The following is a 16,247-nucleotide window of genomic DNA, read 5'->3' as shown; positions in this document are numbered from 1 at the left end:
GATGGTATTTTCACTATGGTTTTGTTGAATCTGTGGATCAGTATGGAAAGAACTGACATATTAACAATATTAAGTGCTCCAATTTATTTATACCCTTTGATTTATTTCATCAATGTTTTATAATTATCAAAGTGTATATATTCTGTTATATTCATACCTAGGTGTTTCATGTTTATAAGTGTTATCATAATGGGCATATTTATATTTTTTATTTCTAACTATACATTTCTAGTACATAGAAATACAATTGAACTTTATATATTGACTTGAAGCCTGTGGCCTTCACTTACCAGTTTTTGGAGCTTGTCCTATAGATTCTTTAGAATTTACTTTACAGAGAGTCATATCTTTGGCACATGGAGGCAGTTTTTTATTTCCTCCTTTTAAAACTACATGTCTCTTTTTTCTCTTGCCTTTTTCCCTGGCTGGGACTGCTACTGTGATGATAGTCATGAGAATGTACATCTTTGCCTTGTTCCCAATCTCAGGATGAAAGCATTCAGTCTTTTGCCAATGAGTTTGATATTACCTATAGGTTGTTGGTGCCTTTAATTAGATTAAGGAAATTCCCTTCTATTTTTGTTTGCTGAGGGTTTTTATCATGAATGGATATTTAATTTTGTCAAATGTTATCTCTGCATCCATTAAGACAATCATGTGGTCTTCTTTAGTCTCTCAATTAAGTGTTGAGCCAGCCTTTCATGCCTCGGATAAACCCTAATTAGTTATGATGTATTTATACTTTTTTATACGTCTGATTTTAATTTTCTAATAGTTTTTGAGCATTTTTGTGTCTGTGCACATGGCAGATATTAGTCTACAGTTTCTTTTCTTATAATGTATTTGTACAGTTTTGATATCAGAGTACCATTGATCCCATATATTGAGTTGCAAAGTGTTCCCTCCTTTACTATTTTCTGAAAAAAAAGATTGTATAAAATGGATATTATAGACAGAATGGGAGAAGATATTTGCAAATGACATATCAGATAAAGGGCTAGTATCCAAAATCTATAAAGAACTCATCAAACTCAACACCAAAAGAACAAAGAATCCAATCAAGAAATGGGCAGAAGACATGAACAGACATTTTTCCAAAGAAGACATCCAAATGGCCAACAGACACATGAAAAAGTGCTCAACATCGCTCGGCATCAGGGAAATCCAAATCAAAACCTCAATGAGATACCACCTCACACCAGTCAGAATGGCTAAAATTAACAAGTCAGGTAATGACAGATGTTGGCAGGGTTGCGGAGAAAGGGGAACCCTCCTACACTGTTGGTGGGAATGCAAGCTGGTGCAGCCACTCTAGAAAACAGTATGGAGGTTCCTCAAAAAGTTGAAAATAGAGCTACCATATGATCCAGCAATTGCACTACTGGGTATTTACCCCAAAGATACAAATGTAGGGATCCGAAGGGGTATGTGCACCCCGATGTTTATAGCAGCAATGTCCACAATAGCCAAACTGTGGAAAGAGCCAAGATGTCCATTGACAGATGAATGGATAAAGAAGGTATGGTATATATATACAATGGAATATTATGCAGCCATCAAAAGGAATGAGATTTTGCCATTTGCAACGACGTGGATGGAACTGGAGGGTATTATGCTGAGCGAAATAAGTCAAACGGAGAAAGACATGTATCATACGACCTCACTGATATGAGGAATTCTTAATCTCAGGAAACAAACTGAGGGTTGCTGGAGTGGGGGGTGGGGTGGGAGGGATGGGGTGACTGGGTGATAGACACTGGGGAGGGTATGTGCTCTGGTAAGTGCTGTAAATTGTGCAAGACTGTTGAATCTCAGATCTGTACCTCTGAAACAAATAATGCAATATATGTTAAGAAAAAAAAAAAAGAAGAAGATAGCAGGAGGGGAAGAATGAAGGGGGGGAAATCAGAGGGGGAGACAGACCATGAGAGACAATGGACTCTGAAAAACAAACTGAGGGTTCTAGAGGGGAGGGGGGTGGGAGGATGGGTTAGCCTGGTGATGGCTATTAAAGAAGGCATGTTCTGCATGGAGCACTGGGTATTATGCACAATGAATCATGGAACACTACATCTAAAACTAATGATGTAATGTATGGTGATTAACAAAACAATAAAAATTTTTTTTAAAAAATGGATATTATAGCTTTCCTAAATATCTGATAGAATTTGCCAGTGAAATCATCTGGATCTAGAGTTCTCTTTATTGGAAGGTTTTTAACTAGGAATTCCATTTCCTTAACTAATATAAGACTATTCAAGTTATTTACCTCTTCTTGATTCAACCTGAGTATTTTGTCTTTCAAAAGTCAAGACATTTAAGTTTTTAAAATTATGGGAATAATTACTTGTAGCATCTCACTATTGTCCTTTTGATGTGTCTAGAGTACACACTGAGGCCACAACTTTCATTTCTAATAATTTAGTCTTCTTTTTTCTTGATTAGTCTGGTTAGAGAGTTTTCAATTTTATTGGTATTTTCCAAAAATCTTTTGGTTTCAATGTTATTACTTTATAGATCTATTTTCTTTTTTTATTTAAATTCAATTAATTAACATATAGTGTATTATTAGTTTCAGATTTTCAAAATTTTTTCTATTATTATTGCTGTTTCTTTTCTTCTGCTTATCTGTATCTAATTCAATATTGTTCTGTTTTCTTATGGTGAAATATTAGAGTACTGATTTAATAACTTCCTTACATTCTAATATTAGTATTTTTATAAACCTTTCCCTAAGCATTGCTGTAACTGCATTCCAGGAATTTTGATGCTGAGTGATTTTCCAAGATGGTGGAGGAGTAGGAGACTAGTTTTGTCTGGCCCCAGGAATTCAACTAGAGAGCTATCAAATCATTCTGAACACCTGTCAACTCAACCAGAGATCTAAGAAAAGAATTTGCAATTCTATAAATAGAAAAGTGACCACTTTTTGCAAGGTAGGAGGTTCAAAGAAGTGAATCCAAGCAATATATGGGAACATAAACCATGGTCGGGGGGGGAGCCTCAGTAACCTGGCTATTGGAAAGTGATATAGCAGCTGAGCACAAAATTGGAACTTTTAGAAGTCTGTTCCAGTAAGGGATAACCCTGCCTGAAAGGCACTCAGGTGGAGAAGCGGGTTGGAAACCTAGGTGGCACAGTGTGGGCTCAGGATCCATGGGGCCACAGAAAAAACAGGGGTGCCTGAGTGCATCAGAGTTCCCAGGCACCAGACAGGGGAAGCTGGCTGCAATCAGCGAGCCCAGGAGTGGACTTTCAGCTCAGTGTTGCCATAAATCACGAACCTCAGCACAGGTCAGGTGACTGCTCTCTAAGCAAGGGCCCAGCAAATGGCAGAACCACAGGGAGACCCTCCCCCCCACAGGATGAGCAGTGCAGGTGTAGCAGCAGGACTCTGCAGGGTTTGGAGACTTGAAGTAGGGTCGTGTGCCTGAGATTGAAACGCTCGGTCACAGGCTGGGTGAGCACGGAGTGCAGATGGAGACCAGGGAAACAGGAGTAATTGACTGCTCTTCCCTGAGGACGCACTGAGCGGTGGGGGAGTGTGAGCTTTAAGTGCCAGAGCTAGAGATTGGGAGGCTGCCATTTTCATTCTCATCTTCTAAGGCAGTGCAGAAAGCCTTCAGGGAACAAAGTCCATGTAGAGCAATCTGGAGCCCCTTACTTAGCCTAGCCCCCAGAGCAAGCGTGGTACAACTCAGCACAGAGCATCAGTGAAACAGGACCCTCCCCCATAAGATCAGCAAGAATATCCAACAAAGACCAAGTTTATTATTCACACAAAACTGCAAAACTCCAGGGCTAAGGGAAAATAGCATATAGAATTCATGGGAGGTTTTTTCATGATTCTTTAGTCTTTCTATTTTAATTTTTTTCTCTTTCCTTTTCAATCAATTTCTTATTTTATCAACTCTTTAAGTCTTTTTTAATTTTCATTTTTGCAGTTACATACTATCTTTTCATTATACTTAATTTTATTTTTGTATGTATATAAGTTTTTCTTTCTTTACAATTTTGGGATGCAGTTTCTTCTAACAAACAGAAAAAAATACACACAGACTCTAGTGTATTGCTCTGTTCTCCTCCCTTGATTATATTCTTTTTTAAAAGTCTTTTTAAATATTCACCTTTATAGTTACATTCTATCCTTTCAATGTATTTAATTTTATTTTTGTATATATATAAGTTTTTCATTCTTTACAATTTTGGGATGTAGTTTCTTCTAACAAACAGACCAAAATACACCCAGGATATAGTATATTGCTCTGTTCTGTTCATCTGTCTGTTGATATTCTTTCTTTTTTTGTTTTGGTCTTTTAATATTCATTTTTCCAATTACATTCTATCCTTTTACTCTATATAATTTTATTTTTTCTACATATATAAGCTTTTCTTTCTTTACAATTTTGGGATCCAGTTTTCTAACAAACAGACCAAAATACACACAAGACCCAGTGTACTGCTCTGTTCTGTTCACCTGCCTGATTATATTCTCTTTTTTTCTTAATTTTTTTCAGTTTCGGGTCTCTTCTGATTTATTTAGTGTATATTGCTCTGGGGTCGTTGTTCCAATTTTAGTATTTTGTTCTCTCGTTCATCTATTCTTCTCTGGATAGAATGACAAGATGGAAAAACTCACCTCAAAAAAGAGAACAAGAGGCAGTACTGACTGCCAGGGACCTAATCAGTATGGATATAAGTAAGATGTTGGAATTAGAGTTCAGAATAATGATTATAAAGACAAGCGTGGCTTGAAAAAAAGCACAGATGACACTACAGAATCCCTTTATGGAGAAATAAAAGAACTAAAATCTAATCAAGTCAAAATCAAAAAGGCTATTAATGACATGCAATCAAAAATGGAGACTCTAAATGCTAGGATAAATGAGCCAAAAGAGAGAATTAGCGATATAGAAGAAAATGAAGAATAAAGAAGCTGAGAAAAAGAGAGATAAATAACTAATGGACAATGAGGCGAGAATTTGAGAGATAAATGATACCACAAAGCAAAACAATATTAGAATAACTGGAATCCCAGAAGAAAAGGAAAGAAAGAGAGGGGCAGAAGGTATATTGGAGCAAGTTATAGCAGAGAACTTCCCTAATCTGGGGAAGAAAACAGATATTCAAGTCCAGGAGACACAGGTAACATCTCTTAAAATCAAAAATATAGGACAACATCTCGACATATAATAGTGAAGCTTGCAAATCAGAGACAAAGAGAAAATCCTGAAAGCAGCTCGGGACAAGAGGTCTTGGGTAATGTTTCTATAGGGTAGAAACATTAGACTGGCAGCCCACCAATCCACATAGACCTGGCAGGCCAGAAACGACTGGCATGATATACTCAGGGAGCTAAATGAGAAAAACATGCAGCCAAGCATACTTTATCAAGCAAGGCTGTCATTCAAAATAGAAGGAGAGATAAAGAGCTTCCAGGACAAACAAAAACTAAAAGAATTTGTGATCACCAAAACAGCCCTACAAGAAATATTAAAAGGGATCCTATAAGCAAAGAGAGAGCCCAAAAGTAACACAGACCAGAAAGGAACAGAGACAATATACAAAAACAGTGACTATACAGGTAATACAACAGCACTAAATTCATATGTTTCAATAATTACTCTGAATGTAAATGGGCTGAATGCCCCAATCAAAACGCACAGGGTATCAGATTGGATAAAAAAGCAAGACCCATTGATATGCTGTCTGCAAGAAACTATTTTAGACCCAAAGACACCTCCACATTTAACGTGAGGGGATGGAAAACCCTTTATCATGCTAATGGACATCAAAAGAGGTGGAACAAATAATCCTAAAATTTATATGGAACCAGAAAAGACCTCAAATAGCCAAAGGAATGTTGAAAAGCTGGTGGTATCACAATCCCAGACTTAAAGCTCTATTACAAAGCTGTAATCATCAAGACAGCATGGTACTGGCACAAAAACAGACACATAGATCAATGGAACAAAATAGGGAACCCAGAAATGGACCCTCAACTCTATGGTCAACTAATCTTCGACAAAGCAGGAAAGAATATCCAATAGAAAAAAGACAGTCTCTTCAATAAATGGTGCTGGGAAAATTGGACAGCCACATGCAGGAGAATGAAACTGGACCACTTCCTTACACCATACACAAAAATGTACCCAAAATGGATGAAGACCTAAATGTGAGACAGGAATCCATCAAAATTCTAGGGGAGAACACAGGCAGCAACCTCTGTGACCTCAGCCACAGCAACTTCTTGCTAGACACGTCTCTGAAGGCAAGAGAAACAAAAGCAAAAATGAACTATTGGGGCTTCATCAGGATAAAAAGCTTTTGCACAGCAAAGGAAACAGTTGACAAAACCAAAAGACAACCTACAGAATGGGAGAAGATATTTGCAAATGTCTTATCAGATAAAGGGCTAGTATCCAAGATCTATAAAGAAAGAACTAATCAAACTCAACACCCCAAAAAACAAAAAATCCAGTCAAGAAATGAGCAGAAGACATCAACAGACATTTCTGCAAAGAAGACATACAAATGGCTAACAGACACATAAAAAAATCATCACTTGGCATCAGGGAAATACAAATCAAAACACAATGAGATAGCATCTCACACCAGTCAGAATGGCTAATATTAACAAGTCAGGAAATAACAGATGTTGGTGAGGATGCGGAGAAAGGGGAACCCTCGTACACTGCTGGTGGGAATGCAAGCTGTACAGCCACTCTGGAAAATAGTATGGAGGTTCCTCAGGGAGTTAAAAATAGAGCTACCCTATAACCCAGCAACTGCACTACTAGGTATCTACTCAAAGGATACAAACATAGTGATCCAAAGGGGCACCTGCACCCCAATGTTTATAGCAGCAATGCCCACAAGAGCCAAACTATGGAAAGAGCCCAGATGTCCATCAACAGATGAATGAATAAAGAAGATGTGGTATATATATACAATGGAATACTACTCAGCCATCAAAAAAATTAAATCTTGCCATTCACAAGGACATGGATGGAACTGGAGGGTATTATGCTAAGTGAAATAAGTCAATCAGAGAAAGACAATTATCATACAATTTCACTCATATGTGGAATTTAAGAAACAAAATAGAATAGCATAGGGGAAGGGAGCAAAAATAAAATAAGATGGAATCAGGGAGGGCAACAAACCATAAGAGACTCTTAACTAAAGAAAACAAACTGAGGGTTGCTGGAAGGGAGGTGGGTGGGGTGATGGGGTAATTGGGTGGTGGGCATTAAGGAGGGCATGTGATGTAATGAGCACTGGGTGTTATATGCAACTGATGAATCACTAAACTCTACTTCTGAAACTAATAATACACTATATGTTAATTAATTGAATTTAAATAAAATAAACATAAAACAAAGACTGTAACAAGAGACAAAGAAGGGCATTATATAATCAAAAAGGGAACAATCCAAAAAGAAGATACAACAATTATAAATATTCACACACCCAACATGGGAGCACCCAAATATATAAAACAATTAATAACAAACCTAAAGGAACTAATTAATAATAATACAATAATAGGAGGTGACTTTAACACCCCACTTGCATCAATGGACAGATCATCTAAACAGAAAATCAACAAGGAAACAATGGCTTTCAATGACACCCTGGCCCAGATGGACTTAAGAGATATATTCAGAACATTCCATCCTAATGCAGAATACACATTCTTTTCAAGTGTACATGGAACATTCTCCAAAATACATCAGATATTAAGTCATAAAACAGGCTTTGACAAATACAAAAACATTTAAATCATACTATACACCTTTTCTGATGACACTATAAAACTTGAAGTCAACCACAACAAAAAACCTGGAAAAACGACAAGTACCTGAACAACATGACACTAAACAATGAATGGGTCAACCAGGAAATAAGAGAAGAAATTTAAAAAAAAAATACATGGAAACAAATGAAAATGAAAACATAATGTTCCAAAGCCTTTGGGATACAGCAAGAGCAGTCTTGAGGGAAGTAAATAGCAATTACAGGCCTACCTCAAGAAGCAAGAAAAATCTCAAATAAACAACCAAACGTTACACCTAAAGGAGTTAGAAAAAGAACAACAAATGAAGCCTAAAAGCCAGCAGAAGGAAGGAAATAATAAAGATTAGAGCAGAAATAAATGATACAGAAACTAAAAAAAAAAAAAAAAAGAACAAATCAACGAAACCAGGACTAGTTCTTTGAAAAAATTAATAAAACTGATAAATCTCTAACCAGATTTATCAAAAACAAAAGATAAAGGACCCAAATAAATAAAATCAAAAATGAGAGAGGAAAAATAACAACCAACACCACAGAAATACAAACAATGTAAGAGAATATTATGAAAAAAGGTACACCAGCAAATTGGACAAACTGGAAGAAATGGGTAAATTCCGAGAAACGTATAACCTACCAAAACTGAAACAGGAAGAAATAGAAAACTTGAAGAGATCAATAACCAGCAAAGAAACTGAATCAGTAATCACAAAAAACCCCAACAAATAAAAGTCCAGGATCAAATGCCTTCACAGGCAAATGCTAACAAACATCTAAAGAAGAGTTAATACCTAGTCTTCTCAAACTATTCCAAAAAATAGAAAAGGAAGGAAAACATCCAGATTCATTCTATGAGGCCAGCATTACCCTGACACCAAACTAGATAAAGACACGACTTAAAAAGAGAACTACAATATCCCTGATGAACACAGATGCAGAAATTCTCAATAAGAGACTAACAAACTGAATCCAATAATACATTAAAAAATCATTCACCACAATCCAGTGGGATTTATTCCTAGGTTGCAAGTGTGGTTCAATATTCTTAAATCAGTCAATGTGATACACTACATTAATAAAAGAAAGGATAAGAACCATATGATCATTTCAACAGATGTGAAAAAATCATTTGACAAAGTAAAATATCCATTCATGATAAAAAAAAAAACCCTCCACAAGTAGTATTAGAGGGAACATACCTCAACATAATAAAAGCCATATGAAAAACCCACAGCTAGTATCATTCTAAATCGGGAAAAACAGAGTTTTTCCTCTACAGTCAGAAACAAACAGGGATGTCTATTCTCACCACTGTTATTTAACATAGTACTGGAAGTCCTATCCACAGCAATGAGACAATAAAATTACATAAAAGCATCCAAAGTGGCAAGGAAGAAGTAAAGCTTTTGCTATTTGTAAAAGGCAGGATACGATATATAGAAAACCTGAAAGATTCTACCAAAAAACTGCTAGAACTGACATATAAATTCACTAATGTCACAGGACACAAAATCAACATACAGAAATCTGTTGTATTTCCATAGACCAATAATGAAGCAGCAGAAAGAGAAATTGAGGACTCAATCCTATTTACCATTGCACAAAAACCATAAGATACCTAGGAATAAACCTAACCAAAGAGGTGAAAGACCTATACTCTGAAAACTATAAAAACACTGATAAAGAAATTTAAGACAACACAAAGAAATGGAAAGACATTCCATGCTCATGAATTGGAAGAACAAATATTGTCAAAATGTCTATACTACCCAAATCAATCTACACATTTAATGTAATCCCAATCAAAATACCACCAGCATTTTTCACAGAGCTAGAACAATCCTAAAATTTGTATGAAACCACACACAAAGACTCTGATTAGCCAAAGCAATCTTGAAAAAGAAAAGCAAAACTGAAGGCATCACAATTCTGGACTTAAAGCTATATTATTAAGCTGTAGTCATCAAAACAGTATGGTACTGGCACAAAAATAGATACATGGATCAAAAGAACAGAATAGAAAACCCAGAAATGAACCCACAACTTTATGGTCAATTAATCTTCAGCAAAGCAGGAAAGAATATCCTATGGGAAAGTCTCTTCAACAAATGGGAAGGACTTCTGGGAAAAATTTGACAGCTATATGCTAATGAATGAAACTTTCTTACACCATACAAAAAATAAATTCAGAATGGATGAAAGACCTAAATGTGAGACAGGAACCCATCAAAATCCTAGAGGAGAACACAGGCAGCAACCTCTTTGACCTCAGCCAGAGCAACTTACTAGACATGTCACCAGAGGCAAGGGAAACAAAAGCAAAAATGAACTATTGGGACTTCATCAGGATAAAAAGCTTCTGTATAATGAAGAAAACAATCAAGAAAACTAAAAGGCAACCTACAGAATGGGAGAAGATATTTTCAAATGACATATCTGATAAAGGGTTAGTATCAAAAATCTATAAAGAACTTATCAAACTAAACACCCAAAAAATAAATAATCCAGTTAAAAAATGGGCAGGAGACATGAATAGACATTTTTCCAAAGAAGACATACAGATAGCCAAGAGACACATGAAAAGATGCTCAACATCACTGATCATCAAGGAAATGCAAATAAAAACTACAATGAGATACCATTGTATGGCTTAAATCAACAACACAAGTAACAACTTGGTGAGGATGCAGAGAAAGGGGAACCCTTTTGCACTGTTGGTGGGATTGCAAACTGGTACAGTTACTCTGGAAAACAGTATGGAGTTTCCTCAAAAAGTTAAAAATAGAACTTTCCTACAATCCAGCAATTCCACTTCTAGGTATTTACCCAAAGAACACAAAAACACTAATTCAAAGGGATACATGTACCCCAATGTTTATAGCAGCATTATCTACAATAGCCAAACTATGGAAGCAGCCCAAGTGACCACGGACTAATGAATGAATAACGAAGAAGTGGTATATATATAATGGAATATGTTACTCAGCCATAAAAGAAGAATGAAATCTTGCCATTTGCAACGACATGGATGGAGCTAGAGAGTATTATACTAAGTGAAATAAGTCAGTCGGAGAAACAAATACCATGTGATTTCACTCTTAACGATATAGAACAAATTGATGGCTACCAGAATGGGGGCAGGGGGAGGAGGGTGAAACAGGTGAGGGGATTAAACAGTGCACTTGTGATGAGCAGTGGGTGTTGTATAGAAGTGCTAAATCACTGTATTGTACACCTGAAACTAATATTACAGTGTATGTTAACTAACTGGAATTTAAATAAAAACTTTTAAAAAATTGAATAAAACAAGTGAATAAACAAACAAAAAGCATAATCAGATCTGCAAATACAAAGAACAAATTGATGGGGCGCCTGGGTGGCTCAGTTGGTTAAGCGACTGCCTTCGGCTCAGGTCATGATCCCAGGGTCCTGGGATCGAGTCCCACATCGGGCTCCCGGCTCAGCGGGGAGCCTGCTTCTCCCTCTGACCCTCTCCTCTCTCATGCTGTTTCTCTCTCGCTCGCTCTCCAATAAATAAATAAATAAAATCTTTAAAAAAAAAAAAAAAACAAAGAACAAATTGATGGTTGCCAGAGGGGAGGGGAATGGAGGGTGGGCAAAATGAGTGAATGTGAGTGGAAGATACAGAAGTCTAGTTATACAGTAAATAAGTCATGGAAATAAAAGACACAGCATTGGTAATACACTCACTGGTATCGTAGTAACACTTTATAGTGATGGTAGCTACATTTATGGTGTGCATAGCATAACATATACAGAAGCTGAACTGCTGTTATATACCTGAAACTAATGTAACATTTTGTGTCAACTACACTCAAATAAATTTTTTTTAATTTTTAATTAAAATAAAATAAATTTAATTAAATAATTAAATATATAATCTCCTAGGCCATACACTTTAGGGTGCTTCCATGAATTCCTAGAAACAATTCCCAATATAGAGTAAGCACAACTCCATACATGCAGTATGCCAAAAAAAAATAATTTTAGAAAACAAATGAATAAAACAAAGAATAAATTACTGGTTCATGAATGTGCATATGTATGTGATCAAAAGGATATCAGAAGGTGCCATTGGTTTATGTTTTTCAAAATTCTTTCAGAAAGAGTTACATCACCAACAGAAAAAATATTGAGTAATCATGAGGCAATTATCTAAGAGAAAGATTAGCAAGAAAAGGGGGGGTGAAGGGAGAACACAACGAAGCAGGAGAGATCAGTACTCCTTTAGTCTGAAATCAGATTGCTTTTAATTATTTGAAGAACAATCTGAACACAAAATTTTCCTGCTGAACAAGATAACTATGTCCTCCAAAACATAAAGAAAAAATTGACTTGTTCTAGACCTGAAGAACCTGGATTAGATGGGGCGCCTGAATGGCTCAGATGGTTAAACATCTGCCTTTGGCTCAGGTCATGATCTCCAGGTGCTGGGATCCAGCCCCAAATCAGGCTTCCAGCTCAGCAGGGAGTCTGCTTCTCCTTCTGCCATTCTCCCTGCTTGTGCTCTGTGTCTCTGTCTCTCTCAAATGAATAAATAAAATCTTCAAAAAAAAAAAAGAGAGCCTGGATTAGATATGAATATTTCCCAACTCACCAAAGGAATAAGGAAAAGAGACATTATTGGTAAAAGTGGAGATTAGCAATCGTAAGTGAATAATTAGCACCTGGGATACATCAAGAGAAAGATTATAAGAAAGTATGTAGATAAACTGAACAAACAATGATAGACTGAAAACTTTAACAAAAAAAGTGAAGCAAAGAAATTATTATAAGTAGCACATATATGTGCAACTTCATATGAATCAACGTTAAGTTTTCAATTAAGGTTTTATTTGTCTAAGTCTTCATTATTCTAAGGAAAGAGGAGATTCTTAAAGGGTGCAGTAACACTCAAATCAACTGCAGATGCATTAAAGAAGCCAATTCTAAAATTCCAGATACAAGCTACATGATGATCACGATAAAAATCTTTACAGCATTTTTTATGAAATCTTTCTAAAAATCACTAATGGTCTGAAAGCTCTTTTCATTGCTGCCTTCATCTCTTTATTCCTGAATGTGTAGATGACAGGATTTAAAAAAGGAGTGAGAACAGCATCAGAGAGAGCAAGAAATTTGTCCATTTGGGAATTGGGATGTGGCCATGTATAGATAAACATGGTTGGACCAAAGAAAAAAAATACCACAGTGATGTGAGCTGACAAAGTGGAGAGGGCCTTGGGTGAACCACCTGAGGAATGTTTCCAAACAGTAAACAGGATGAAGATGTAGGAGATGAGGAGTGTGAAGAAAGAGCCAACACAAAGGAACCCACTGTTGACAGTCACCATGAACTGCAATCTGTAGGTATCTGTACAGGCTAGTCTAAGGAGACGAGGAAGGTCACAGTAAAAGCTGTCCAATACATTAGGACCACAGAAGGGTAAATTAACAATAAATGCTAGTTGGAACAGTGAGTGAATAATGCCAAGGGCCCAAGCAGCAGCCAGAAACAAAATGCACATTCGCGGGCTCATGATGGTCAAGTAGTGTAGAGGCTTACAAATGGCAACATATCTGTCAAAGGCCATGGCAATGAGCAGCACCATCTCCACGCCACCAATGACGTGGATGAAGAAGATCTGGGCAATGCAGCCTCCAAAGGAGATAACTTTGTGCTTTCTGAAAAGATCATAAATCATCTTGGGTGAGGTGGCAGAGCAGGCCCCCAAGTCAATGAAAGAGAGACTGGCCAGTCGGAAGTACATGGGGGAATGTAAGTGAGGATCGATGGTTACAGAAAACACAATGAGGATGTTTCCAGTCATGCTTGCCACATAAAGCACAGAGGAGACCACCAGGAGGAGAAGCTGGACCTCCCATGAATGAGTGAGTCCCAGAAACACAAACTCAGACACAGCCGAGTGATTCCTTCCATCCATGGATCCAGCCAACTGGGCTGCCACTGAAATGATGAGAACTAACAATGTGAGAAAGAAATTATGATTCTCAGGAATGATAGTGGTATTAATTATTTATGTTGCATTACAAATGAGAACTACCTGGTAATCCAATTCTTCAGACTTCATAAGTAATGATGATAATGATGACAATGATGATGACATAAGCACAACTCAGGAGATCATATTATAATTGGAACTATCAGGAAAATCTCTCATTGCCTAAAATTAATAGGAGAATTTGGCAAGAAGAAAACCTTCACAGGTGCCTGTAACAATAAACAAAATATACAAGCAAGAAGGTATATTTGCTCACAAAAGAAAAAGAGACAGTAGGTGAAAATAAAATTTAATTACCCACAAAGGGAAATTATAGTTATATAAATTATATCTGACCCTACTTTCCCATATCAACATATTTCATCCCCCTTTTATGATCATTTTCAATTTCTTCTCTCTGTACAATTTACACTCAGAGAGTAGGATTGTGGGGAAACTGATTAATCAATGGATCACCATTTAGGAGTGAAAGTTTTCTGAAACATGAGATAGGAATGAATTAAGGAGAAACACACTGTAGAACAGGATGAAGATTGAGATTAGGGACAATGAAACTGGGGAATAAGAAAACACCAAAACCAGTCAAGAGTAGTAAAAGGGGAGAAATGGGCTTTATCAAAGATAGAATTTCATTCTTTTTCATCACATCAGGTTCACTGCTTTTCTGAATCTTCCCATTTTTTTATTGTGGTAAAAATCATATACCATGAAAATCTACAATATAAACCCTGCATAAGTGTACAGTTCAGTATTATTAAGTATATTCATCTGTGGTAGAAAAGATCCCTAGAATTTCTTCATCTTGTAAATCTGAAACTCAATACCCATTAAACAACAACTCCCTTTCCCCCCTCCCCTCAACCCCTGGTAACCACCATCCTACTTTGTTTTTTTGAATTTGACTACTTTAGGAACCTCACAGAAGAGGAATCACATAGTATTTATTTTTGATTGTCTTATTCCACTTAGCATAATTTCCTCAGATTTATCAACCACACCTTCCCATTTTTTAAAGTACTATCAAAATCATACAGAGATCTCTACTGGCCACTCTACTCAATAAAATTCCCCCTGGAACCTACACCTGGCCCTGCAAGACTTCTATCCAGACTTAAGATATGTACAAACATATCTCTATAGTTTGCTGTCCTCAAAAGTCAAATAAATGTTCTCAAGTATTTTTAATAAGCTTTCCCTGAGAGTTCCAGTACATAATGGTCAGGGTTTGTTTTTGTTTCTGTTTCTGTTTTTCTAACTTCTATAAGTCACAAACTCAATAAACCCACTGGAAAGACATAAATTGCACACATAATAGCTACAATATAAGGTAGTATACAATATATGCCATACAAACAGTAGAGAAAATTATTTGCTGAATGTGTGAGAAAAAAAAAGAAAGAAATTCAAAGGAAGGACAGTATTATCCAGTAAGGTCAAGGATTTCAGGAAGAGGATGGAATGTAATGTGTCCCTTTTTTTTAAGATTTTATGATTTATCTGAGAGAGAGAGAGCAAGAAGGGGGAGGGAGAGGGACAAGCAGACTCGTCACTGAGTGCAAGCCTGACACAGGCCTCAATCCCAGGAACCCAAGATCACAATCTGAGCCAAAATCAAAAGTCCAACCTTTAACCGCCTCAGCCACCCAGGTGCCCCCATGATGTGTCCTTTTAAATATGAGTGGGAAACACCTTAATCTGCAAACTGTAGTCTTTTGCTATTAACCATAATGCCTCAAAAGTTTTATTTTATTGTCTGAAGTTCCTAAGTGTAAAAGTCAGTAAATATTTCCAGAATGAAACATTGGTTAATAATCACTCCACACTCAGGAACCAGTGACTCTGACACTGTTTTTCCACCATCTTTGAAATAGATTGCACACATGGAAAAGAACATTTCTTATCTCTTATATCAAAACTGACAATAACCATAACTAATAGTCTCTATTCAGAGGCACCCCAACCTCTACAACATATACCTTGCTTGGGGATGGAGGAAACTTTTCTCCGCAAACCTACACCTAACACTCAATTTCATGAAGCTTGGCAATAATCTAAGAGGTAGAAAGAAATAGGAAAGAGAGGAAATAGAAGACAATATGAAAAGAGAGAAAGACACAAGGAAAGCAGAAATTAGAAAAGGTACATACTGCAGTACCTGGGTGGCTCAGTCGGTTAAGCATCTGACTCTTGATTTCAGCTCATGTCTTAATCTCAGGATCATGAGTTCAAGCCCCATGTTGGGCCCCACACTGGGTGTGGAGGCTACTTAAAAAAATAATAATAATAATACACACACACACACACACACACTGATAATGAAAGGAAGACAAAAAAGAAACCATAGAGGGACAGAGGGGGGAAGTTCAGAAGAGTTCAGATAAAATTAAACAGGAAGATCCAATTCCCACCTCTGAACAAGTGATTCAA

The 16,247-nt window shown here is 36.7% G+C and overlaps 1 protein-coding gene across 1 annotated transcript; it reads right to left on the bottom strand.

Moving 5' to 3' along the window:
* Positions 1-12,803: 12,803 nt before the first annotated feature.
* Positions 12,804-13,742, bottom strand: LOC118529638 (olfactory receptor 4F3/4F16/4F29-like). The gene has a single exon (XM_036082560.2). The coding sequence runs from the start codon at positions 13,740-13,742 to the stop codon at positions 12,804-12,806; it is 939 nt and encodes a 312-aa protein (XP_035938453.1).
* Between the last annotated feature and the right edge of the window lie 2,505 nt (positions 13,743-16,247).

This window comes from Halichoerus grypus, chromosome 8 (genome assembly GCF_964656455.1).
Source record: "Halichoerus grypus chromosome 8, mHalGry1.hap1.1, whole genome shotgun sequence".
NCBI lineage: Eukaryota > Metazoa > Chordata > Mammalia > Carnivora > Phocidae > Halichoerus > Halichoerus grypus.
The sequence above is the reverse complement of the archived record's forward strand: the minus strand, read 5'-3'. Positions and strand labels throughout refer to the sequence as shown.